We start from the raw sequence: 24,996 nt of genomic DNA on the forward strand, positions 1-24,996 counted from the left end.
AGATTTAGCATTCAGTTTGGGCTGTGCAGTAGCAATTTAGACTTGAAGATCTTTCCCACCCATTAATAGGCCATGTGACCTGCTTATGTCACAGGAAGCCTGAGTCACATGTGGTAGGAGGAGCTTCCTGACAGGAAAAGGAAGTTATGTCACAGGAAATGCTGAGAGAGAGAGAGAGAGAGAGAGAGAGAGAGAGAGAGAGAGAGAGAGAGAGAGAGAGAAAGGGGGAGAGAGAGAGAGAGAGAGAGAGAGAGAGAGAGAGAGAGAGAGAGGGAGAGGGAGAGGGAGAGGGAGAGGAGCTACGGTTGCTAAAGGCTGCCATCCTGATAGAGCTGAACAGGCTGACTTAGCCCTAAGTATGCCGTATTGTGAGTTTGTCTTTGGGAAGACCCCAGCAGGGGGGTCAGAGAGGTTTTGGGATGGCGAGGTCCCATGTTGTGATATTATGTATTGAATGTTTTACTGCTCTGATAGATTGGATAAATGGCTTGCAGGATCTGGTTGTCTGGTGTCTGAATAAATGGCTTACTTCTTCTACCTTCTACGTGGAGAGTCTCGTATACTTTGTGATACAGAACTACATAGGCATATTGACAATTATCATATACATTGTTATTATTGCCTTACTGATCACATTTAAGAGGCCCAATGAAAAGCTAGAGGAAGGTCATAGAATGGTAGATGTCTGTAAACCATGTCACATAAGACATGCCTGAAGAAACTGGAAATATTTAGACTGGAAAAAAGTAAGAGGAGATTTGGCAACTTTTTAAAGGTACTTATTTGAAAGTTTTCACAGGGATAAGACAGTCAAGTTATTTTGTATTGCTCTAAGGGGGCAACCAGCCCATGAGTGGAAGATAAAGGGAGGTAGATTTCAACATAACAAAAGTAGTATAATCATGAGAACTACCAAATGATGCAAAAGGCTGCCTCATGAAGTAGCAAGTTCTCATTCACTGTTAATATAGGATCAGAGAATTTTAGAATTGGAAGGCATTTCAGTGATAATCTCATTTCTTTTTGTTCAGTCATATCCAATTTTGTATGACCCCATTTGAGGTTTTCTTGACAAAGGTATTAGAGTAGGTTGCTATAATATCAATTAAGTTGGGGCTTTTTTTACTGTTTTAGAATGATAAATTAATTAATTGTCTTTGATGGAGCCTACTAGGTGCAGAGCCCCAGGCCCAAACCCCTATCTACTAGGTGCTAAGTCTATGTGGGTGTGAAGCCCTCAGGGTCCTAAGGGGAGTTGCTAAGACCAGAGTCAATAGTAGGAGCCTGAGTTCTGGTCGCTCAGATGACATTTGATGACAGCTAAAGAGTGTATAGAAAGAGAGAACAGAGATATTTGCTTGAGGCTGTCACTCCTGGAGGTGCTGGACTCTGGGCAGCTGCTCTAAGAGCCTCCTGGCTCATCCAGATGTTGATGGTTTCTTGGTAACTATGAATTGTATTTGGTCTGTTTATAATGTATGTTTGTAATTTGGTTGTATTGGCTCTGAAGTTCAGGGTGCTGGATTTTTCCCCTAAACTAAGTGAATGATATCTGTATGTTGGATTGAAATAAGATTATTAACCCCTTAACGCTACTTTCCTTAGTAAAGCAGATCAAAAGAACCTGTGCTTGCAGCATTCTTATTTTTGGGCTTGTGTTGGTTTTTCACCCCCACAGCAGCTGCTACCCGAATTGTTGCAACAGTTGTTATTTCCTTCTCTGGTTCATTTTATAGCTGAGGAAACTGAGGCAAATGAGGCTAAGTGACTTGCGCACAGTCACACAATCAGTAAGTGTCTGAGGCCATATTTGAACTCAGGTCCTTCTAACTCTAGGGCTGGCTCTTTAGGGCACCACCTAGCTGCCCTCTCAATTTTTTTTCCAGTGAGGTTAAATACACTTACCAAAGTCAAAGTATTCAGATATTTCCTAAATCTGATGTTTTAATTAAGTGGAGGATCTCAATGATGTTATAGAAAAGATTCTTACATTGCGTAAGAAATTGCCATGTGATGCCCAAATTCTCAGTTCTATGATTCTAGGATTACATGGCACTGACATTTAAAATTTCTGGTTATTTGAATGGGGGATGATGCATGAAAGTATGAATCAAATCAGTATCAGCTCTTTTGACCCAATTCACTGGTTTTGTTCCAAATTTGTGCCGACTGACCTTATAAATATATCATCAAAATCACCTCTAAATCCTGTACTTTTCCAAATGTAACCTTTCTCTAGGGTACTGAGGATGACTCTGTATCACAAACTTACTCATGCTAGAGAATAGTTGGAAGAATAGAGATTTGGGAATATAGAGATCTGGGAAGTTTTTATTTTGGCTTTCTATAATAAAGTTCATCAAAATCCCACTCTAACGCTTTACTATGAAATAGAGGTAACTCTATTCTCAAAGGCTGTATTCAATATGGTCAAGTGGGTTCTAGCAACCTGAGAACATTTCAAGTAGGAGATTTATGAGAGACAGAGACTATATATCTATCAGTGGAGAACAAGCCCACCTAAATCCAGAAAGGCTCACCATTTGAAGGTTACCCATCAGGTGATGACTTTTTTTCAGCCATAACAACTTGTTGTTGTTCGATTGTTTCAGTTGTGTTTGACCCTTCATGACCTCAGTTGGGGTTTTCTTGACAAAGGTACTGGAGTGGTTTGTAATTTCCTTCTCCAACTCATTTTATAGTTGAGGAAACAGAGGCAAACACGGTTAAGTGACTTGCCCAGGGTCACACAGCTAGCAAGTGTCTGAGACCAGACACTGAGGCCTGGAAGTCAGGAAGATGAGTCTTCCTGACTCAAAGCCTATCCACTGTGCCACCTAGCTACCCCATAACAACTCATGCAGAAAGGGTAATAAAGTATGGTGATGTTGTGATTTGTGTCAATGAAGGAAGTAAGCACTCAGTGAAATTACAGGTATTCTGAAGTATAATATGATTGAGACTACACAGTTATGACAAAGCATGGCAGTAAAAGGACATTAAAATAGCAAATAGGCAGATTTGAGCTATGTAGAGTAAATATGCCTGATTAATTATGCATTCTCTGGACTCGAGAATGAAGCAATAAATAGAAATTTCTTACACAGCATGTTTAGGTTGTATCATTTGGATGCTTTTCTCCCAATGAGAGGAAAAGCAACATGTTCATTTTTTAACTGTAATTTTTAATATTACTGTACATTAGCTGCAACGGGGAACATAAGAAAAATTGAGATGTGTCCATCTTTTGTGTGGTTTTGGTGTTGGAAATGGAGCATGTAATAATTATCATAATACTATTTTTTGTTGATGTCTTTGACTTCACACAGGGATTTTATTCTAGGAATTTCAGAGTCTTCCCAATATATTATCTCACAAAACTTGACACTATCACCTTGAAGTAATTGATAGGCACAGTTTATCATTCCCACTTCACAGATGATGAGCTGGAAATAAAGATGTGAAATTCTTTGTCCAAGGTCACATAATGAGTCACTAGAAGAGCTAGAAATAGAATGTATTTCTCAAAATTCACTAGTCTTTCTATTAGGTTTGTCTCCCACTATTAAATGTATTGCAGACTTAAAACATACAATAACATAACACATTTTTCATTTATTCTATTCAACAAATGTTTACTGAATGCCTATTGTATCTCTATATATGTATATGTGTATATATATATATATATATATATATAGAGAGAGAGAGAGAGAGAGAGAGAGAGAGAGATCTATTGTTTATAAAGATACTAATATTTAGGGATGTTGATGACTGCTAAAGTTAAATTAAATAAAATATTCATAAATGAATGCAAGACTTGCTTTTTTGCTAAGAAAAAATATTAAAATTGGGAGCAAGATGGTTTCTAGGTTCCAACCACAAACCAAAGCCAATTTTATGTGGACTCAACAGCAGACGTTGCCCTCAAATGCTCAGAAGGTTCCCAAAGAAGCCAACCAGTGGGCAGACATGGGTTCTATATTTATGGATGTTTGTTTAAGTTGAACAAAATAAGAAATATTTTAGTTGGTAACAAATACAAGTCCGCTCATAGCCTTGAGTAAATAATAAGGTAAGTATATGAATTAAACACGGGCAATGGAAATAAATGTAAAATAAATTCTGTTCTATAAACAGAAGATAAGTTCTGTATCATTTCCTAAAGGGAAGTGAGAGGACACTTCAAGTCATTTCCACTTTGCCCCATTAACAGGTTCATTTTAGGAAAACTTTATTGCCATCCATGTGGCGGATCAGGAAGGTTCATAGTCTCGGAATAAATACAGATGTAAGAGGGTGATCTTTCGGAAATAGCAGCTACTCCATGTTAATTGAAGAAGAATCTAGCCTCAGATGACTGGTCTCAAATACTATTGAAAATATTTTGACACGCACAGCTGTAATCAATCTATAAACTCTAGAGATAGAAGGGTCATTAGAGATACATCTAGACCAGTTCCTTCATTTTATAGATGAAAAGACATGCTCAGAAAAAGGTGTGTGTGTGTGTGTGTGTACTTCCACTCCCTAAGAAACAGCCCACTTTCACATTAAGAAAATTCAGTATGCAATAATAAGGATGATTTATAGTTACAAATTCATCATCCTTTAAAATATACTACATGTATATATATAAAGATAAGAATGCAGTCAGACATTTGGCATGATAATCTCTAATTGGCAAATAGGAAGTTCAGGGTTAAATGTGAGTATTTTTCCCTCTCATATTCTGATAGTAAATAACGTGTTTTTTGGTGCAGCTATTTTCAAGCACCTCTTTGCTTTTATTTTGTTTAATTCAGTCTGCCATTAAAAGGCTTGCTAGCTCAAGCCTTCATGATTACACATGGTGTAAGGAAGTAGTACCCTTGCAGACTGGTATTTCAGACAAGCCTTCCTTTATGCAACGCCTAGGCCTGCCATATTAAATGAAAGGCTCATTAAAGAGCATTAAGGGACTCTTTAAGCAGACTGCTACCATGTGCTTGTAACCCTCCAGCATAATTTACAAGGATGAGACAGCAGTGTGTTATGCTACCAATAGGACTATTGTCCTTCATAGCCTCAAGCATATTGAGCCACGATTTGCTAGAATGTCATAGTAACTCTAAAGAGCAGCGCTTTCAAATAGGATGTTTTAGAACCATGATAAACAGTTCAAAATAAGGGGCTTAAAAAACTTGTGCTTTAGAGCTATAGTGGGAAAAGTTTTTTTTTCCCATCATATTTTATTTTAAATATGTTACCATATTAATCATAGAGTAGATGGTGAATAAATGAAATTGTATAATGGATAAACTGAATTCTTATTGAAGTTGACCCAGGTTCTGGGTTTTTTAATGTTTCTACTGATCTTTGGTGTGGCAGTTGCCTTCACAAGAGAATTGAGAGGCGGAATATTTTACAGATGTGCTGGTTAATGGATGAAATAACCTACAAATTATTAAATTTATTAGTATTCGCAAGATCTTATTCCCACTCATTCTGGGTGCATTCTAAAAAATGTCACTTAACTTGCCTAGTTCTTTAAAAAAAACCCAGAAGATTATGTCACATTCCCTCTACAAAAATCCTACAAATACTAGTTTGTTTTGTTCATCCTTGAGGAAAACACATACCACACAGTGAGTCAAATACGTAATTGCATATAGAAAGAATTATTTCAGAAAATTGAAAGAGAGAGGATTACTATCTGGAGGGGGGAGGAGAATAAAAAACATGTTTACTAGCTCAACCAAGTCAAAATGTACCTAAGGTAAAGGTCAGAGAATGCTTCATTCCCTGCTGAGCAAATGGTCAGGAAGCACATTTGTCTGCATTTCCTGTCATAACAGGAAGAATGTAACTTCTTCCTTTCCACAATAGCTTAAGCTCTACCTCCTAACTGCAGCTTTTTTTTTTCCTCCCTCAGGGCCTTCCAAATCAATCCTTGCAAGACAGAAGGCAGAGAGGGCTGTCTCTGGCTGTAGTTTCCAAACACAGTGGTATTTGTTGAAACGTCTACTACTGTGATTTCTTGAATCAGATTGTTATTTCAAATTAAGAGCCATCCCTTATAAATATATAGCCAATATGATTTTATTATTAACGGTCAAAAGTATTGTAGAAATACAATTACACTAAAGTATGGCATGCAAATAAAATTCGTCATAATATAAATGCACATTTTAAAAAATCCATATTTATTCTTAAACTCTAGGTATAGTAGTTAGAAAATAAATTTTCCAAAGAATATAAGATGCTTTTTATGATAGTATGATATGACTTTCGATGGCAAATCATATTACACTATTATAAATTACTTTTAAAACATTTTTACTTCGATGCTTAAGGGAAAAAAATGGAAAAGAGCTTTCTTGGAAGCTTGCAAATTATATACTAAAGTGACAGCTTGCTGCAGTGGAAAATAGAAATAGGTTTAGTCAAAGATCCTGCATTTAAATCGTAGTTCTGCTACTTATCTGTATGCTGGTGGCTATTTCTATCTGTGTAACTCTGGGCAAATTATTAACCTCTCTGGGTCTTGTTTCTTCATTTGGAAAATGGGATGATTGATTTCTAAGTTTTTATTTGTTTTAAATTTATTATCTAAGTCTTGAAAGAAAAGGATAAAACTATTCTCATGGATGAAGTAGCTCAACACCTATTTTTATTTTGAAATTTGGATTACATAATCATAGAATTAGATGGTTGGGAGAAACCTCAGAGACCATCAACAAGTATTTATTAAGCCCTATGCTAGGTAATAGAGATACAAATAACAATGAATGAAATGATCCCCACTCACAAGGAAATTACATTCTAATGGAGGAGACAATAAGTACATGTAAAGAGAATAAACATAAAGATAAATGCAAGTGAATGCAAAGTAGTTAGACACAAGGTATTCAGTTTGGTAGGCAAGGCACTCCAAAGAGGAATCAAAAAAGGTTTCCTGTAGAAGGCAGCATTACAGCTTAATCTTAAAGAGAGAGATTCAGATTAAAGATGCAAAAAGAGTAAGGAGGGAGTGAATTTCGGACCTGGAGGAGCACCAGCCAAAAGGCATAAATACATGAGATGAGATATTGTGTGTGAGAAAGAGAGAAGGCCAGTTTTGCAGGATGGTAGAGTAGGGGTAGGGCAGCTAGGTAGTGCAATAGATAGGGCTTGGAATCAGGAAGACTTCAAGAGTTCAAATCTGGCCTCTGATTCTTAGTAGCTGTGTGACCCTGGATGAGTCACTTCACCCTGTTTGCCTCAGTTCCTCATCTATAATATGAGCTGGAGAAGGAAATGGCAAATGACTCCAGTGTCTTTGCCAAGAAAACCCCACGACTGAAATGATTGAACGGCGGCAGAGTAGGGTAGGGTTAAGGGTAGTAATGAACAATAAAGATAGAAAGAGAAGTTAGGACAAAGTCGTGTAGGGTTTTAAAATCTAAACAGGTGAGCTTAAATTTGATCGCAGAGGCAATAGGGAGTTGTTGGAGAGACTTTGAGGGCAAGGGATCAAGGCATGCTCTTTTTGGTCTTTGTAGCCCCAGCTCCTAGTACACTGCCTCGGACGTGGTATTTGATTAATAAATTCTTGTCAGACTGAATTAAAATGAATCTCTACAGCAATCATGGATTCCATCTACAATGCCCCTGATGAGTTGCTACCTAGTATCTGCTTGAAGGTTTTCAGAGAAGAGGAATTCACTCCCCTGTGAAACCTCTCCTTAGAGGTTTTAGGCAGCTCATAGAATATTAGGGTTGAAAGGAAATTTGTAGATCATCCAGTCCAACACCATTGTTTTATACAGGAGGAGAATGTAAAGGGCTTAAGAATCTTGCTTAAGACCGCATAGCTGGTAAGCTCGATCTGAAGCATGGCAATGAACCAACATGTATAAAACTCTCCTGCACATGATTTAAGCTGCTATTACTGAACAAATGAATAGCATAAGCTGGTTCAATTTAGGATCCGAGGTCTAGAATTGGAAGAGATGCTGTTTAGCCCATCTCTCCCATTTTATAGAGGAGGAAATCAAGGTTGAGAGGTCTAGTGATTTGTCCATGGTCAGACAAGAAGTAAATGGCAAAGGCAGAATTTGAAGTCAGGTCTTATGACTCCACATTCAGCATTCTTTCCACTGTTGTTGTTGTTCAGTCATTAAATTGTATTCGACTCTTCATGACCCCACGGACCACAGCATGCCAGGCCCTTCGACAGTTTGCTGACAAGTACAGATGTTTGTAGAGTAAGCATCCGTGTGGACTTTGGCAATTGGAATATATTATATCGCTCTGTGATATCAGTGAGAACTTAACATGATTCTACAACAAACACTTAAAATCTTTCAGAAATTCATGTTACAAAAGTATTTAATCCCCTGAAAAGCTGGAATATTGATATCAGTTTTCATAAAATCGGATTAGGATGAAAATTTACAATCCAATATTATAGCTCTCCTTTTCATAAATGGTAATTTAATCTTTTCTTTTTAATGAAGGTTACACTTCATTTAAATTTTCAAATATTTGAAGATGTTCAGTGAGATAAGAGAAAGCTAAAAATGTAGAAACCGGGATCATGAAAAATGGAAATATGAAACATTCAGCTAATATTTGTTGACCATGATTTGACTCTTGACTTCAAATACAGAAGAAAGCTTTTGTATTTATGCTATTTCAAATAGTAATCTTTACCTCTTTATTCTGAAACACAGAAACACTGTGGGTTTAAAAACGTGTCCACAAAGTATATTTTTATTTTGTTAGAGAACTATTGGCATTAGTTTAGAAATTAATTTAGTTATTATCAGTATATAAAAATACTTAGGGTCTCTACATATCTGGACTTTGGGATTTCTTCCTACTGCTTTTCAATTATCTACTGACTGCAATGAAGAGTGTAAGGGAGAAAAAGTAGAGAAGGAAGAAAATAAAACTATTCTTATATATTCTCTTCTATGGACTTACAGCAGTTCTATTATTAGGCTAAAGGTTTTGCCCACATCTCTTAGCTGTCTGCAAATGTCTTTATTATTTTTTCCCCACTTGATAACTGTTAACCCCAATAGATTCTTTCCATAAAAGAAAGGCTAAGGTCACCATGACATCATTTTAATTTTCTTCACTAGAAACTGGCAGTTGATTTGGAAGCATATCTGCTTCTTGCTATATAGTACAAACCAGTTCAAACAGTACATTTCTCCAAAATATTGGTCTATACCCTCTGATTTCACTATGAAGAAACCAATGTCCAGCCCTCATTCACTCACACATTCCTCTCTGAAATGGAAAATTGCCTCTCAATAGCTGTAAAATCTGTATATTCTTGCCAGTGGTTTTTCATGAACTATTGGCTGCATCTACTTAGGCAGACCACAACCTGTGAGTTGATCGATAAGTCTGAGGGAGGTAGCCTGGATCACAAAAATACTTAACCAAGGGTATACAACTAGTTAATGTCAGAGTTGGGATTTTGAATCTGTTTCTAAGGACTAGGTTAAAAATTAACTACCCCATAAAATGCCCCTTCTTTATCTCTCTTTGTACTCACTAATTTTCCAGTTCATCAAATATTTCTCATGTGCATACGATTAAATTCATTTTTTCAAACAAGCCACATAAATTGGTTGAAGGTTGGGGTAAACAGCTATCAATTGTTTCACAGCCAGCTCTTCTTTAGGAAGGCAAACATTTTAAAACATGGACAGATGTGACAACTAAGTGAAATGCATACTTTCTCATAGATGAATAAAACTCATTTAAAAGTCAGGTATTAGGAGGAATATAATTCAAGCAATAAAATCATAAAGCCACCAAGTAAGATTGAGGCTGCCTTAACTTTTTTTCAGTTAAAGATTAGGAAAGCTGATCTTTGCTATTTGGTATTCAAATTTTAGTGGTAACTAGGTCAGATTGATAGGGGCTTTGACCCAGGGCTGGAAATTGTCCAAGGGTGATGAAATCTGCCTTAGGCCAGGAGATTTAAAGGACAGCTGATAGCAATTGTGTTCCTCTAAGGAATAGGGAAGTGGCAGAGCCTAGTGGGAGGACGCAGTTGTGGCTTGGTAGAACAGGTGAAAGAAGGATTAGACTGGAGCAGAGAGTAGGCTTTCACAGAGACCTTAAGGATTGGATGGATCCTCAGATGGGCCTAAAGCTGGACCTGATAAGAACCAATGTCTGGTTCATCCTGGGGCTAGGGTAGGAGGCCCATCTCTGATTGACCATTCCCTCTTTCCTTGTCCAGAAAGCCTGTCCTCTTAGTACCTAAAACAGCAACTGGCATCACAGTACACCCTGTCACCCAGACTCCCAAGGACTAGCCACAGGCTGGGAAGGGTCACCTCCTTCTCTACCTATTGTCAGCTAATGGAAAAGAGGCCTCATCAGGTCAGAGACAAGGCAGGAAAAGGAAGAGAACACCTCTGATGTTTTCCTGGGGACCCCTATATCTCTCCATTCCAGGGACTTTTGACTTTTCTACAGAAGGGATAATTAACCTGATGTTTGTGAACTTTTTTTGAAAAGTATTTTGATAACTTTTAACATAATTATTTTCTTTTGTAAAACATATATTTTATTTAAGAATATTTTTTTTTCTGAGAAGGGGTCCATAGGTTTCATTACACTGTTCAAGAGGTCCATGACACAAAGAAGGCTAAGAATTTGACCCCATATTGTCCCGTTCCCTGGCATCTCAAGCTTTTATAAAACCCGAGGGGGCCGAGAGGAGACCCAGTTTTCAAGAGTGGGTTGCCTTGTAAGGAGATAAAAGAGGGCACTTCAGAGATTCCAGAGCCTGCCAGGGATAGGGTGCCCTAGGAATGTGGAAACGTGTCCTCCTGCTTAGGAGTTCTCCTCTTCTCCTCAGCATGGTCTGCCCAGAGAGAGGAGGCAGCAGGTTGTGGCCAGTTAAGGCTGGGAAAGGTGGAGGAGGAATCAATCCCTGAGTCCCCCATCCTTGAGACTTTTTCCCCTTTCCAAGTTTCACAGTCTGAAGTTCCTTAAACAATCATGGGGAGTGAAGGGAGGAAGAGTTTGATGGTGCTTAGAGCCAAAGTATACCTCGAAGAACCTAAAGATAATCGCTGCCTTACTTAAAGGTCCTATATCATGGCAATAAAGGACTGATGATCTAGACCAGCAGCTAGATGGCACAGGGGGTAAGGTGTTGCGCTTGCAGTCAGGGGGACTCATCTTCCTGAGTTCAAATCCAGCCTCAGACACTTACTAGCTGTGTGACCCTGGGCAAGTGACTTTACCCTGCTTGCCTCAGTTTCCTCATCTGTAAAATGAGCTGGAGAAGGAAATGGCAAACCCCTCCAGTATCTTTACCAAGAAAACCCCAAATGGGGTCATGAAGACTCAGACGCTAATCTAGATCAGTGACCCTATCTCCAAGGGAGGTAAAATTTCAATGAACTTATGGAAAATGGTAAATTGCGGGTCAAGAGAACTACACGCTAGTCACGGTTCTGAAATTAACTATGGGTCTCTGTTTCTTCCTATATCATATAAGAGTGTTGGGCAAAGTTCAGCTCTAATAGTCTCAAACCAGATCTGGGCTTCATTTGACTTTATCTCAGCCCAGGTACAAACTGAATGACTTGAATGTTCCTTCCTCTGTAACTTTGGATATTACCTCCTCTCCCTTGAGTCTTATTTTTCTCTTCTGTAAAATTGATAGTTGATCTTAAGGTTCCTTTCAATTCTGATATAATACATTATTAAAGGCGTCTGTCCGTGTTTGTGTGTGTGTGTATGTGTAACATCTCAAGTCCTATTTCAGCCCTTTATCTCTTCAAAATCTTCCATTTCTCTGTCTGCTATGAGACTAATCATTCCCTCTCCCAAACCTCCCCCAACCCCTCTGGATTTTTTGAATGCCAAGTGTGAAGAAATAACTGAACTTAGCTCCTAGTTATCAAAAATAATTAGTTTAAATGGGAAGCTACCAAATGGTTGCATTCCTTGGGAGACAGTTTAGTCAGTTTCCCTTCACATAAGTAGTCCCATAGTATCTTGGAGTTTGTCTCTTCCTTGGGGGGTGGCAGATGAGGGGGTGTGTGTGTGTGTGGGTCTATCTGTATTTTCTTCCCTAAACTCCAGAAACCGAGGGTGCCTTTAGTTCTGCTTGCCCCAGGTACAAAAATTCCTAGTTACACCTCTGAATTGGAATCTCTTTGAGTACATAGTTGGTAAGCTATTGTGATAAGTTTGCGTATGCAAAATGTTCTATTCATTACAGTAAGTTTAAAGTCAGGGCCCAAAAGCCTCGTGGAAAGATACCCCTTCCCACTCACCCAACAGGCCATCTGCTTCCCCATCTGCTTCCCTATAATAATTCTACATAATCTTTCCACCATTATCCACAAACCTCTAGTGCAACCAGCTTTCTTTGATTCTATTATCATTTTTCTAGCCTTCTGCCCATTTCTGTCCCCCAGTAAGTTCTTAGAGCTTTTCCTTCTATATTAGTCCACTCGTCACCTTGAACCCAGTAGGCTTCAGCTTGTCCCTTAAAATGAAGTGCAGAGCTCAGAAAACTGATGCCCAGAGAGGTCAAGTGAATTGTCCAACGTCACACAGGAAATCAGAATTAGAGGAAGGATTCGATACCTGTTCTTCTGACTTTAGAATTGTACTCTTTTCACTATACCATCCTTTGTTGCTGAGTCTTTTTTCAGACATGTCTGACTCTTTATGACACCATTTGGGGTTTTCTTGACAAAGGTACTGGAGTAGTTTGTCATTTTAGATAGCAAGTGTTCGAGGCCAGATTAGAACTCAGGAAGATGAGCTTCCTGACTGCAGGCCCAACACTCTTATCTACTGTACCACCTAGGTGCCCTATGTATCATGCTATCTTTGATATTTTGAAGTATATTTGTTGAAGTATAAGCTGAAGGAAATGTCTTTTTATTCAGGTTAGAAATTCATAATGAATAGTTAATAATTATTTTGATACCTTTAGCTATATTTCCTATGTAATTTGTAGTTTTTTTTAACCTAAAAACTTTTAGTGTAGTAATGTTTTGGACTTTCAGCTACATAGTGTTTCTATTATTAAAGATAAAGGGTATCTGGTAATATATATTTTAAAATAGTTAATTGTACTATATTCTAAAATAGCTCTTTTTCTTCAAATAACTTTACATTTTACCTCCAATTTTTGTTCATATCATATGTCTATATTTCTTATAATGGTCAGAAAACACGTTTATATGTGTGTAGCCAAAGAAACTCCTTCATTTTCTGAGTCCTTCTCACACCACTTTTAAGAAAATATGGTAGTTAAACTTCCATTGGGACAATCCACTGTGGAGCTCATTGGGAAGAGGAAGATTTGAAAGAAATGACAATATTAATAATACCTTCCTTTACCTTACAATGTATTAACACATTGTTTAAAGGAGACAAAGGTTAAGAATACTTTATGACATGACATTACGCACAGCAGCAGTTGCCTTGTATTTTAATGAGATCTTGTGAGTCCTATCCTTTTGGCCTTTCTCAAGTGGCTCATGATCATTTCCATGGAAGAAGCAGGTGACAACCACTTCTGATGAATACATTCATCAATGTATAAGAAAGGCTCTCTATGAAAGAAAAAGTCTAGCCTCATCACTAGAATATACATTGTAGGAGGGTAGACATTACTGTTCTCTTACTGATTTATTAGTATCAGATTCGAGAGTCTATTGTCCTTTCCCCAAAAGCAAGCAGGAAGGAAAAAAATATTCTTAAGAATACATTCTGTAGGTATTAGTTAGCCTCTAAAAACAGTGGAAAACATATCTCATTTTCCCAATAAAAGTCTGACACAGAATTTAAGTGCATTTTCACACTAGAATAACTGATTTTCAACGTTATGGCTAAGAATGGCATAAGCCTCTCTATCTGAAACTGTATTTAAATCCAGAAAAAGATTTTTCAGTGATTAAATCTGAAGGATGGTATTAAAAATTTTGCATCACTGTTTGAATATTATATTGCTTTCTTTACAAGGCCCATTTAAAGGTCATGGATGTCAGAGGTTTAACTATCCATGAGACTTGTCCTTTCTTTTTATTAAAGGTAACTTTCTAAATTAATTTTGCTAATGTAAAAATTATCTCTCATTATTCATGATGGCTTGGCATAGTGGATAGAAAATCAGTCAGGCATGGATTCAAATCTTGCCTCTGACATACAATGGCTCTGTGAAACCTAGAGAGTCCGTTAGACTTTAGGTAGCACAGAAGTTCCCAATCTGCATTGCTAGAGGGAGTTTCTTCATCTGGGAATTCCCTATACCAATAAAATCAAAGGGGTGGTTCCTATTCTTGTAACATTAATTCAGAACATTTTAAACAAAGTATGAAGACATCAGGGAAATGCACAGAGTCCAAAGGGTTATCAATATATGCTAATCAACATTTCAGTTTTAATTTTAATTCCAAACAGGTAATTAACCGAAACAAATATGGTAGCCAGAATTGTTGCTTTCTGGCATAGCCAACAGCAACAAAGAACTTATAGGGAAAACACAGAATATATCCATCATAAACCGTACCATCATTTGCCTTTCAAGCTTAATTTTCTGCCACAAATAGCCCAAGTTGTGCATACACCAAAGCCTGTATGTATTTAGTGGAAGGCAAGCTTGAAAATTGAGAAATTAAAAAAGCCCCCACAAAATCCTGAATTGCTTTTTTCCTGAATGCTATATGTTTTTTAATGACTTAAAGATAAACATAATTTAATGCAAGTGATAATTTATTCATAAAATAGTCATCACAGACACTTTTAGTTCTAGGCCCCAGAAAGGTGCTCTATACCATGTCTTTCCTTATGCACCCAGTATATACAAGGGATATATACTGTTTTCACTTGAGGAAAATGGAAAATCAGGGAATGCAGAGACATTAAAAAGTAAACAATATCCTATCAGCTTTCCGTACTGTCCCTATAGCTTTGCTACAGCAAATCTATCCTGCTCCATCCATAGTCCATACCTCCTCTGAGGGTCCCAGTGCTTAGAAATAATCAAGGTAATAGAAGAATGGATTTAGAACTAGAAGGATCATAGAGAATCATCATGCAATAACATTTTACAGATGAGGAAACCGAGGCCCAGAAAAGTTAAGTGACTCGGCCAAGGTCACACAGAAAGTGACAGGGCCAAAATATAGGTCTGCTAAGTCCGGATCCAGCATCCACTACACAAAGCTTACTCTAAGGCAGGAAGTATAGCACTGTCACCTGCCAGTATGGTGTCTGTTCTCAAGGATGATCATCTCCTCTTTAGCACTGGAATGTTTAAGAGGGCACTATCCTTACCCATTCTTACAAAATTTAACTGCTCCACAGTTAAATCTTATCTCCCCTCCTATTTCTTTAACTCACTGAGATCAGAGATTATATACAATACAACTTTATATCCTTCACATTTCCTACTTATTAAACATATTATTGACTTGAAGATCAAAACTCCATAATATTATAAAAACATTGTCACTGAAGCCTTCAAGCTCTATTTGGATGTAGAGAACACTCAGAGCAGGTTATCCTTAGTTATGTAGACCATCACTGGGCCCCTAGAGAACTTTCTTCACGATTGTCTCTTGTTCCTTTTATACATTCCTAAATGTGAAAGAGATTTAATTACCTTCACTGTTTTTTTTTCTCTATATAGTTTAAGTTGCCAAAGCATATATTTTTATTAAGAAGTGAAGCTAAAATGTTATTGTTGCCTCCAGCCCCCAGTCAACTTTCTAGTGAGTAGGATGAATATAGCTTTATGGAGGCTAGTTGTCTGAATTCACAAACCATTAAATTTACAATCATGGAAAATTTGCTTCCTAACAATATAAGAGGATCTTTGTCTGATGATGCATGTAATCTAGCAATATTATGCTTATTAACTCTTGATTATTAAGCTAAACATGTGCTCCATAGTACTACTCCCATTTGAAATCCATATTGAAGTGGAAAGTTTATTTTTTTAAAAAAATTAAATGATCCGGTTGTCTTCCTGAAAGGCAACATAACTTTCCTATACATACAAGAGAATGAATTTAAAAAGCTCATAACAGAAAATATAACACGTTGTAAATATGACTCCGCTTAATAAGTCAACATTTTTCTTATGTTTGATTTATGGACACAGCAATTTAAGTTCAAAATGTTCTCAATGCTTTAATAACTCTTGAGGAAAAAGCAAATAATCTGGTAGAAGCAATAATACAAATAAAATTTCAAATTACTTACCTGTCTGTTACGTTCATCCATAATCCTCGTGATCTGAATCTTTTTTCTCCCCATAGTCCCCGTTTTTCTTCTCTCTCTCGTTCCTAAAATTATGTATTTTTTCCTTCTCTTTTCTTTCTCTTTCCCGTTTCCTCCAAACAAACCTCCCTCTTCAGCACTTGCACTACTCAATTCACAGATCCCTGCATTCGTTCCTGCTAAATATAAAACACAGAAAAATTAAACATTACCATAAAATAAATAAAAAGCAAGCTAGCTTCATAAAGTTATGTCTTATTTTTATCAATGAGATAATATGGAATCTTACAAATAAATTAAAACAAGCATTTATTAAAGTTCCATCATATATTATATGTAAAGCCATATTAACTATGAATAGTTTATTTTTATAATTAAAATTATCTCATAATTAATTTAATAAGTTATTAAAATTATGAAAACTATGCTTTAAAGCCTGATATTTCAATAATATCTCTTCCAAAGTGTTTCTTAATGTTTTTATGGAATTAGGTGTCTCTTTTTTATTATTCACTATTAAAATAAGACAAAGTACCTAAATCAGAGAGTTAATGAACCTTTCTATACCTGAGTATGCTAAGTAGGCCAGCTAATTCATTTCTGAAGAGAAAACAATCTTGTGTTTTGACAGCAGAGGTGATAACGTCCCTAGTTATGCAAATAGGATGGACCATTATTAAAGTGGTATTTGATATATGGAAATGTCAACTAGTTTAAATCTAAATCCTTTAATCTCATTTTTAAAAAAATCACATACACAAACACAAACTCCCATACAACACTTCTATGAGAATACCAGAAAACACAAAATAGGACATATCAATGATAATGCTATGACTTTTCAAAATATGCTACACTGATACATATTTATATGTGCCAATTCTGCACTGGTACATATAGAAAAAGAAAATCCTCTGTTTGAGTACCAATGTTTGTTTTACATTGAAGATGCCTTGTATCACATATGAAATAAATAAAAAACAAAGAAAGCAGTGATCAGTAATAAAAGTTATGTAAGTGGGAATACCGGTGCATTTGTAATTTAATTTCTATGTTAACAAAATCATGAACCTACTGGTTGAAGAGGCCAGAATAGTGTATGGCAACAACTTTATAAAAGATTACTTATAGAAGCTCACTAAATCTTTATCTTTAGAAAAAAAGTTTAGAAAAGATAATCAATAATAAAATAAACCCAAGAAAATTGAACCTTATAAATCTGCATATTCCTTTGTATCTTTAATGCTTTTTCTTAAGTTTTTATTTGAGAAAGCCAAGGCTCCACGAAATATGAAAGCAAATAAAGAAAAAACCTTCATACTAGGCTCTTTATGTAGAAGCAATAAATTTCCTAATTCTATCTATTTTCATATGGAATATTTAACTATTTTACACATGGCTTGGAATTTCCCTGTTTATTTTTACTTGCTGTTCTGACAACCAAGCTGATAAATTCCTACAATATGTTATGTAACATTAAGCCAATGTCCTGGCTATTTAATCTATTATTTGGCTCCAATTCAAAACTATTGGAGCAGAAAAGCTGTTACACACTTATTCTGATATGCAGTTACCTTTTGATTTCTTTGCATTAACTGTTAAATACTTTATCACCTTGAATGAACATTTAAAAAATTAAGGTTTTTTTATGATCAGCTAATTGCAATAGCTATTATGATATAATTAGTTCTAGTGGATTAAACAGCGCTCAGACACTAAGAATATCTATTCCCTTTTGCCAAATGCCTTTGTAGAAAATCCATGCTTGATTTTGGCTCAGAGTATATATAGGTTGAGTAACATCAAGACCACGATGTGATAAACAAAAACTATTACTACAGCTTTCTTTAGGAACTAGAAATAGTTCAAAAGTTTTTTAAGATAACATATATTGACAGTCATAGCTAGCCGTATCTTCCAATATTTGCTGTTAAAGGTATTAAACTGTACGTTAAGATATGAAAACCTGTAAAACATAATTGTATCACACATTCACTGTTGCCAAACAACATCCATCTATTTTTAGAAAGTATTAAAAATCAGTCAACTGCATTGCTTTCCTGTGTTTCCTATAAGTCTTACCTTAAACACAAACAGCCAGTTAGAATAGTATTTCCCAAACACATGCAAGAACCAAAAGAAACTAACAGGCTTTCCAACACACGAATCCACAGCAAATGCACATACAACAATTTCCCTTCCTTTCATTCAACTGAAGCCAGTGGCACTATCGGCTTATAGCACTACGCCTGTCTAAGCTCTTTTTCACTTCAAGGTGGAAGGTCAGGGTGGACAGATTAGAGTAGTGGTGACAGGGTTAGTGAGAATGAGAGCTCCTTTACAGATCAAGATTTTGAAACTGAATGAGGAGAGAAGCATCAGGGCTCTGAAAATCTTCCAAGAGTAGCATAGGCAGCTCTTGATGAACTCAAGTTATGAAGAGCCCCTCCCATATCGACCATATGTTTCACACCAATATTTTAAACAGGAGACTTTTTTCAAACAGCCTAGAAGAAGAGATCTTTTTTTAATTGGACCATTATTATTATTTTAAAGGATATATTTCAAAATATACTGCTAGATGAAAATATTATTTGAGATAATTTCCTCATCAAAAGTGTGTTGTACATTATTTGTTATTAGCACTGGGAGAAATAAGTTTAACTTTCAAGAAATGAAACTGTCATCTTTCCCTCTATTAAAAAATGTGTTTCCTGAAACATAAAATATATGTACAGTTTCCTTTTGTATTCTCTTTCTAGTATCTACTTAAAGCTTATTTTGAAATTTCTTTAATGCAATTATGTGTATAAGTGATAATGTGGCTAGGAGGATATAACCAGTAGCTATCCAGACCCAGCAAAGTGTGTCCGTTCTGAAGTGTGTGGTTTAGAACATCTGATTCATGGGTCACCACATTCCAGGGTTGTCAGTGAGAATGTTATGAATTAGAAAGGTCAACAATTGCCCACCACCTGTTTTAGTTATACTACTACTTCTCTGACTCTAAGCCTTATGTTTAAACTAATGTAAGGATATAATTTCAAGAATATTAAATTGGACAGGCACAGGACAGATGACTACATTGCTTTTTGAATCTGCAAAACTTTTTAAAATTTACATAAAAATAAAGGCTTTCAGTATAACCAACTGTAATTGAATTTGCTACTAGCCTAGAAGCTCTATGAATAATCTGTAAAAAGCTTAAAATAATTTCATAAACTTTGCTGAAATAACTCTCCACATAAAAGACATTCTTGCAAAATAACAGAGCTCTAGATAAACAATCAGAAATAATAATTTAAAAACCCAATACAACTCTGTCATCCTTACTCCTATAGAGTCTTCAGCATGTTTTTTTAAAATTTTTTCATACCCAAATATAAGAAAAATAAAATCAGACTGCTTACTAAAAAGAGGAACTTCACTATGGCAAGCTTCTGTTCACTATATGATTTGTCATAAGCAAATAGATGAAGGAAGAGTGATTTGAAACTCAAGCGGAGAAAAGTTGTGGACAGATGCTGTAGATTATTTACCCACCTCCTTTCTTTCATATACACTTGAGCACATGCTCTCTCTCTCTCTCTCTCTCTCTCTCTCTCTCTCTCTCTCTCTCCCTCTCTCTCTTTCTCCTGCTTTTCCCCTTCCTCTCTTTTCTTCTCTTTCTCTACTCTTCCTTCCCTCTTTCCTCTCTCTGTCTCTCTCTCTTCATCTCTCTCTGTCTCTCTGTCTCTGTCTCTCTCTCCTTCTTTCTTCTTCCCCCCTCCTCTTTCCCTCCCTCCCTCCTTATCCCACCCTGTAACATAGAAGAATCTTGACAGAATAGCAGGAAACACGCACAGAGTGGTCAGGGAAGGATATGATGTCAGCAACCACGAACAATAAAAGGTGTAAAGGTGCTTCCTTCCCTAAACTGTTCCAGAAGTGTAAAATGGGAACCAAAACTCTCCACTTCCTTCTCTGAACAGAACTATCCGATTCTGTTGTGCTGCAACACGCCCCCCACACACATACAGAGGCTTTTGAATGTCTCAGATAAGGGATACTTAGGAATAGCCAAGTAGGTTTTAACTACTATTAAAAAATGATAAAAATCCAGTTAAATATCACTTTAATGAAATTTTAATTATTGCATTATAAAATGGAAAATACAAACAAAATAAAAGTGTTTTCACTTTGCTGTGGTGATATATTCCTTTACTATGACAATTAACCATTGCAGAATAATGTTTTCACAAAAACATGTTTTATATATGTTCATACAGGCCTGCAACATAAAGTATTTACTACAAATACCAAATGGTCAATGGTAAACTACTTTCTTTTGTAAAAAAAAAAAAAAAAAAAAGAAAAAGGGCAAATCACAAAACCTTTTACAACTTTTCCCCAAGTTTAATGATATTATTTACTGACATCATGTATATCTTAAAATAAATATTTTAAAAGCTACAGTGTTCTAAAAAAAGATTAAAGCCCCCTCAAAGTCTATTAATTCTGAATCAGATAAAGACAATTGATAGAATTTTGTGTGCGTGTAAAAATTACATTTATTTTTCTCATCACTGCTATGATATTTCTAACATGAAAATGGTACAGCCTACTGTAACATTTCTGTAGGAAGAAATCCACATATCAAGTGAATCTGAGTCATCTTCAGATTTCAATCATCTGCCCACAGAACTTTGATTTAGAAATTAAACAAACCCTTCATGTATATGTTTTGCTATTAAAATACGACTGTCACATCAAAAATGTGGGAAGACATTAATTCAATTCTACTCAATTTATCTGAGCAAAGCATAGATTTTGCTACAATAGTCATCATGTAGGCACTTTAACTAAAACAGAGCATATGCATAAAGATAAGATATTCAAGTGTATCATGTCTATATGCAATGGAGAAACTTGAATTGCTTTTTCATGTTAGCTAATAATGCTTTCATTGACATACACTCTCAACAAACACTACAAAAACTCTCTTGCTATCAACAAAACATCATAACAAGACTAACAAATACAAAGAAAGGCAAACTAAACATTTGTGAAGTGAAAAAATGGTCATGAGCTCACCAGCTGCAGCACTGTTTGTATGACTGATTCACACACTTAAATGACTCATTGTCATTTCAAGTAGAAAACTTTACTCATGTTGGTGAGTCTCAGTGCCTTAATTTGGCTACTTTACTCCAGGTTTGAAACACATGACGTATGTGCTATTGAATTAAAGATACAAAGGGAAAGCAGAATTTGTATTGATTACTCAAAGATTTATATTGATTTGTATTGATTACTGATATTACAACTTTGATATAAATAAGCCAGTGATCATCCTTTTTGGTATTTGCCTATATCATGTTGAACATGCCCTCAAAGTCACCCCACTTCAAGACAAGGTCGCTATCTCTGATATGATCTGCTATCTGGTACTAGCACCATGAGGACATAAAATACAATCATTCCCTTTAATATGTATCCTCTTATGACTCAGCCTGGTAGAGATGATGACAGAAGTTACCCTTCTGTATTTCTAAAAAAAATGAACTTTTTATCACTCCAGCGGAACCATCCAATTAATTTCCAAATATGTATTTAACGTGTAACTGATAGCATGACAAAATTTTGGTGTCATGTTGAAATTGTGGTGCTGCGTGTCATGATACTATGTAGTTGACTATAAAATAATGCTTAGGGTATCTTAAAACATTTTTATACTAAAAGATGTACTTCTTTCACTCTATTCTCTGTTGACTACTAAAGACATTTTTAAAAACAATTTTCATACTAGTTATGTACATGGGAGCATAAATTTCATACTTGGAACTTATATGGAAGTAGAATGGTTACATGCACTCTTCACCTAATAGTTTGCTGTCTTTGTGTAGCATCTTGTATTCAGTATAAATGTGTGATGCTAATTAATGATACTAATGATATGCGGTATTATTTATAAGCCTATTTACATTTTGCATTATAACTCTGAGCCCATATGGTAAGGTCACGAATTAAATTGTGGCTTTCATGTAAAGCAAGTAGTCACTCTAAAAAGTGAAGAATGAATACCCATTATTGGATTATACTCCATTTAGTCCTTATAGGAATTAGCATACTATGAAAAAACTTAACAGGGTTATAAAAACTAAGAGGGCTCTCCTATCTCACTGTCTGCCAAGAGACTGCTTTAGGCTCAAAATGTAGAAATGGCAAGGGAAATATATCAATCTTCCCAGTGACCACGACAGCTGAAAACTCTACATTAATGTTTCGATTCTTACTTTAACATCTTTCCCCAAGGACAAAAGGAGATGAAATGTATGTCAGAGATGTAATAAGGCTAAAAAAGAAACCTCTTTGAAAACCCCTGCAATTAGTCTTAACAGGTAGGAATAACCTGTGTTTATCTCTGACACAAGTAATTTTGTTTACACAGCTCCAAAAATTAGGAAAGAAGCATACCTTTAAAAAACCACATTGTATTATAGACAATTTAGTGAACTTTTAGCATAACCACTGTGTCACAGTTACCCATGGTTTATCTGATCTTGGACTTTTTATTTTTCCTCATTGCATTTAGGCCAGTATTTTCTTTGCCAATGTAATCTCAAATAGGCAAAAAATGTCCAAAGCTTCCATTATTCCACCAGGCCACTAGGTTTTCAGCCTTTCCACACTGAATTAGATAATTAACCTGGAGACTTATGATTTTGTTCTCCTAATTTTTCACCTAACTGTTTTCTCTGAAGGGCCCTTTCTTGGTGAATAGTGCTCATCGCAAGGTAAATCCAACACTTCATGAAAAAGCAGAAGACACTATTTAGCATCATATAATATGTACTGCTCTTCAGCTGTAACCACTCCAAAAGGACATGCAGCTGGATTTTTTTTTTGTTGGTGGTGGTCGTGGTAGTGTTAGAGAGAACAAAGCAGGTTAAGCAGTATGCAACACAGAAAACAAACCATGTTTAAATGCGGAAATTTTGCTATTGTTTGTATTCAGTCTATTGTGACCAGGTCTAAAGTCTTGAACTCACCATATATAAGTTAAAAAAAAGATGTTCATGATTTGAAAAATCTCTTTTCACATCTTCAATATTGATTTTTTGGAAATAATTGGGAACGGTCAGAATTTAACAACAATAATAACACATCAGAGACAGTTGTCAAAAGTCTGGATGTAATAAAGGCATATTAGCATCTTGCTCTTATACGTGATACATTTCACCGTAGAACTACAGCCATTGTGAGGGGGGGGGGGAAGAATTCAATGTTTCAGCCTATTTCGGTGTCTCATATAATAATGATTAAAGTTCACCATGAAGATACTTGAGTCGACCTGAGTGTGTCAAGAGTAGATTATTTACAGAAATGTTAATAGTGTAATCCCAGTGGTCAAAAGGAAATTCTAAGTAAAGAGTTTTGTTTCAATGTAATGAAAGGATGAACAATGTACAGGTCCTTTCTTTGAAAATGATTTGCTTTTGTCAGTATGTATCTTTCCCAATTAATTTGAGTATTTGAAAATGACCTTGAAATGTGAAGAAACACTAATAGGGCCTCTTCTCTACCCGTACCACCCCAATTTGGAATCATTTTTAAGGGGGAAAACTGTTTAACTGAAATCAGCAGGATTTAACCATAATATACCGATTTTTTTGCCTCTAGTTAATTTTGGGAACATACCAAGTTTATATGATAGTTTATATCAAAACCCTATATGACAATACAGAGATTATTATAAAATAGCCCCCAAAATCTCAGGATAAAGATATTTGATATTGCTACTTTATGTAACTCAACATAGGAGTGATTCATTAATTTTTCTATTTCTTCATCTCTTTTACAGCATCCTAATCAACCTAATTAAGGCTTTGTTCATCTGAAACCTCAGATGACAATTTGTTTAACTCTATCCCACTGTGGTCTTTATATAAGGAGAATTAAATTTGATCTTCTGACAGCAATCATTAAATGATCCCAACTGGCCCCAATTAAGACACATGGCTTACAGGCCTCAATATCCAGCAAAGTACCAGATCCTCTACTTTATTTACACATTGTTTTTTTTTAACCTTAGTTTATTTTCTTAAGGCCAATTAAGCATGTGTCATCATGTGGAACTGAAATTCTTTATACTGAAGACACAACGCAATCAATTTATAGACACATTGAAATACTGGACAGCTCTTTGAAAGTTATCACTTCTAGTTGCCGTGTTAATTCACCTTGATGTTATGAAAGGAAAAGGAAATTTTAGATTTAGTAACATGTTGTACTAAACCTAGCTAGACACCCTTAAATCAATTCACAGGTTCAAAGAGTACTGACTAATTTTAAGTCAATAATAACATTTTATTTGGATTGTTTACAATGATCTCTTAGGCTATATTTCAATTTGGTTTTGCTTTTTATAATTTAAAGTGGCTTCTTTACAATCTTCTTTGAAAAATGTTGTATCCAAGCATGACTTCTGAAGTTAACCTGTTTTACCCTTAATTTCTGCTCTAATTTTTTCACATATGTTCAGTGGTGAGCTGTGAAACATTGTTCTCAGGCCTTCACGCAAATGCAGGTAGCCCCAGGATTTGGAGCTCGTTGATTGTGCACTCCTCTAGGGAAACGGCTGAATTAAAAACAGCCCTATGAGGCTGAAGTAGCTCCCATTCACATCTGGCCCCTCTTATTCTAAACTCTCACACCTGCCTGGAAATTTAACCCCTGTCTATTGCTCTGAAGAACAAACAGATT

The 24,996-nt window shown here is 35.9% G+C and overlaps 1 protein-coding gene across 8 annotated transcripts in view; it reads right to left on the reverse strand.

The window, feature by feature from the left end:
* MEF2C (myocyte enhancer factor 2C) overlaps positions 1–24,996 on the reverse strand; it is a 193,639-nt gene that overhangs the window by 110,225 nt on the left and 58,418 nt on the right. For 7 of the 8 annotated variants that reach the window (XM_036766001.1, XM_036765992.1, XM_036766007.1 and 4 more), the window contains exon 2: positions 16,234–16,430. In XM_036766001.1, the coding sequence (XP_036621896.1) occupies positions 16,234–16,287 (54 nt within the window). In that variant the 5' untranslated portion in view covers positions 16,288–16,430. The remainder of the gene's footprint in view (positions 1–16,233; positions 16,431–24,996) is intronic. The other variant, XM_036765985.1, reaches the window with a different exon arrangement.

The sequence above is a fragment of the Trichosurus vulpecula genome, chromosome 1 (assembly GCF_011100635.1).
Source record: "Trichosurus vulpecula isolate mTriVul1 chromosome 1, mTriVul1.pri, whole genome shotgun sequence".
Classification (NCBI taxonomy): domain Eukaryota; kingdom Metazoa; phylum Chordata; class Mammalia; order Diprotodontia; family Phalangeridae; genus Trichosurus; species Trichosurus vulpecula.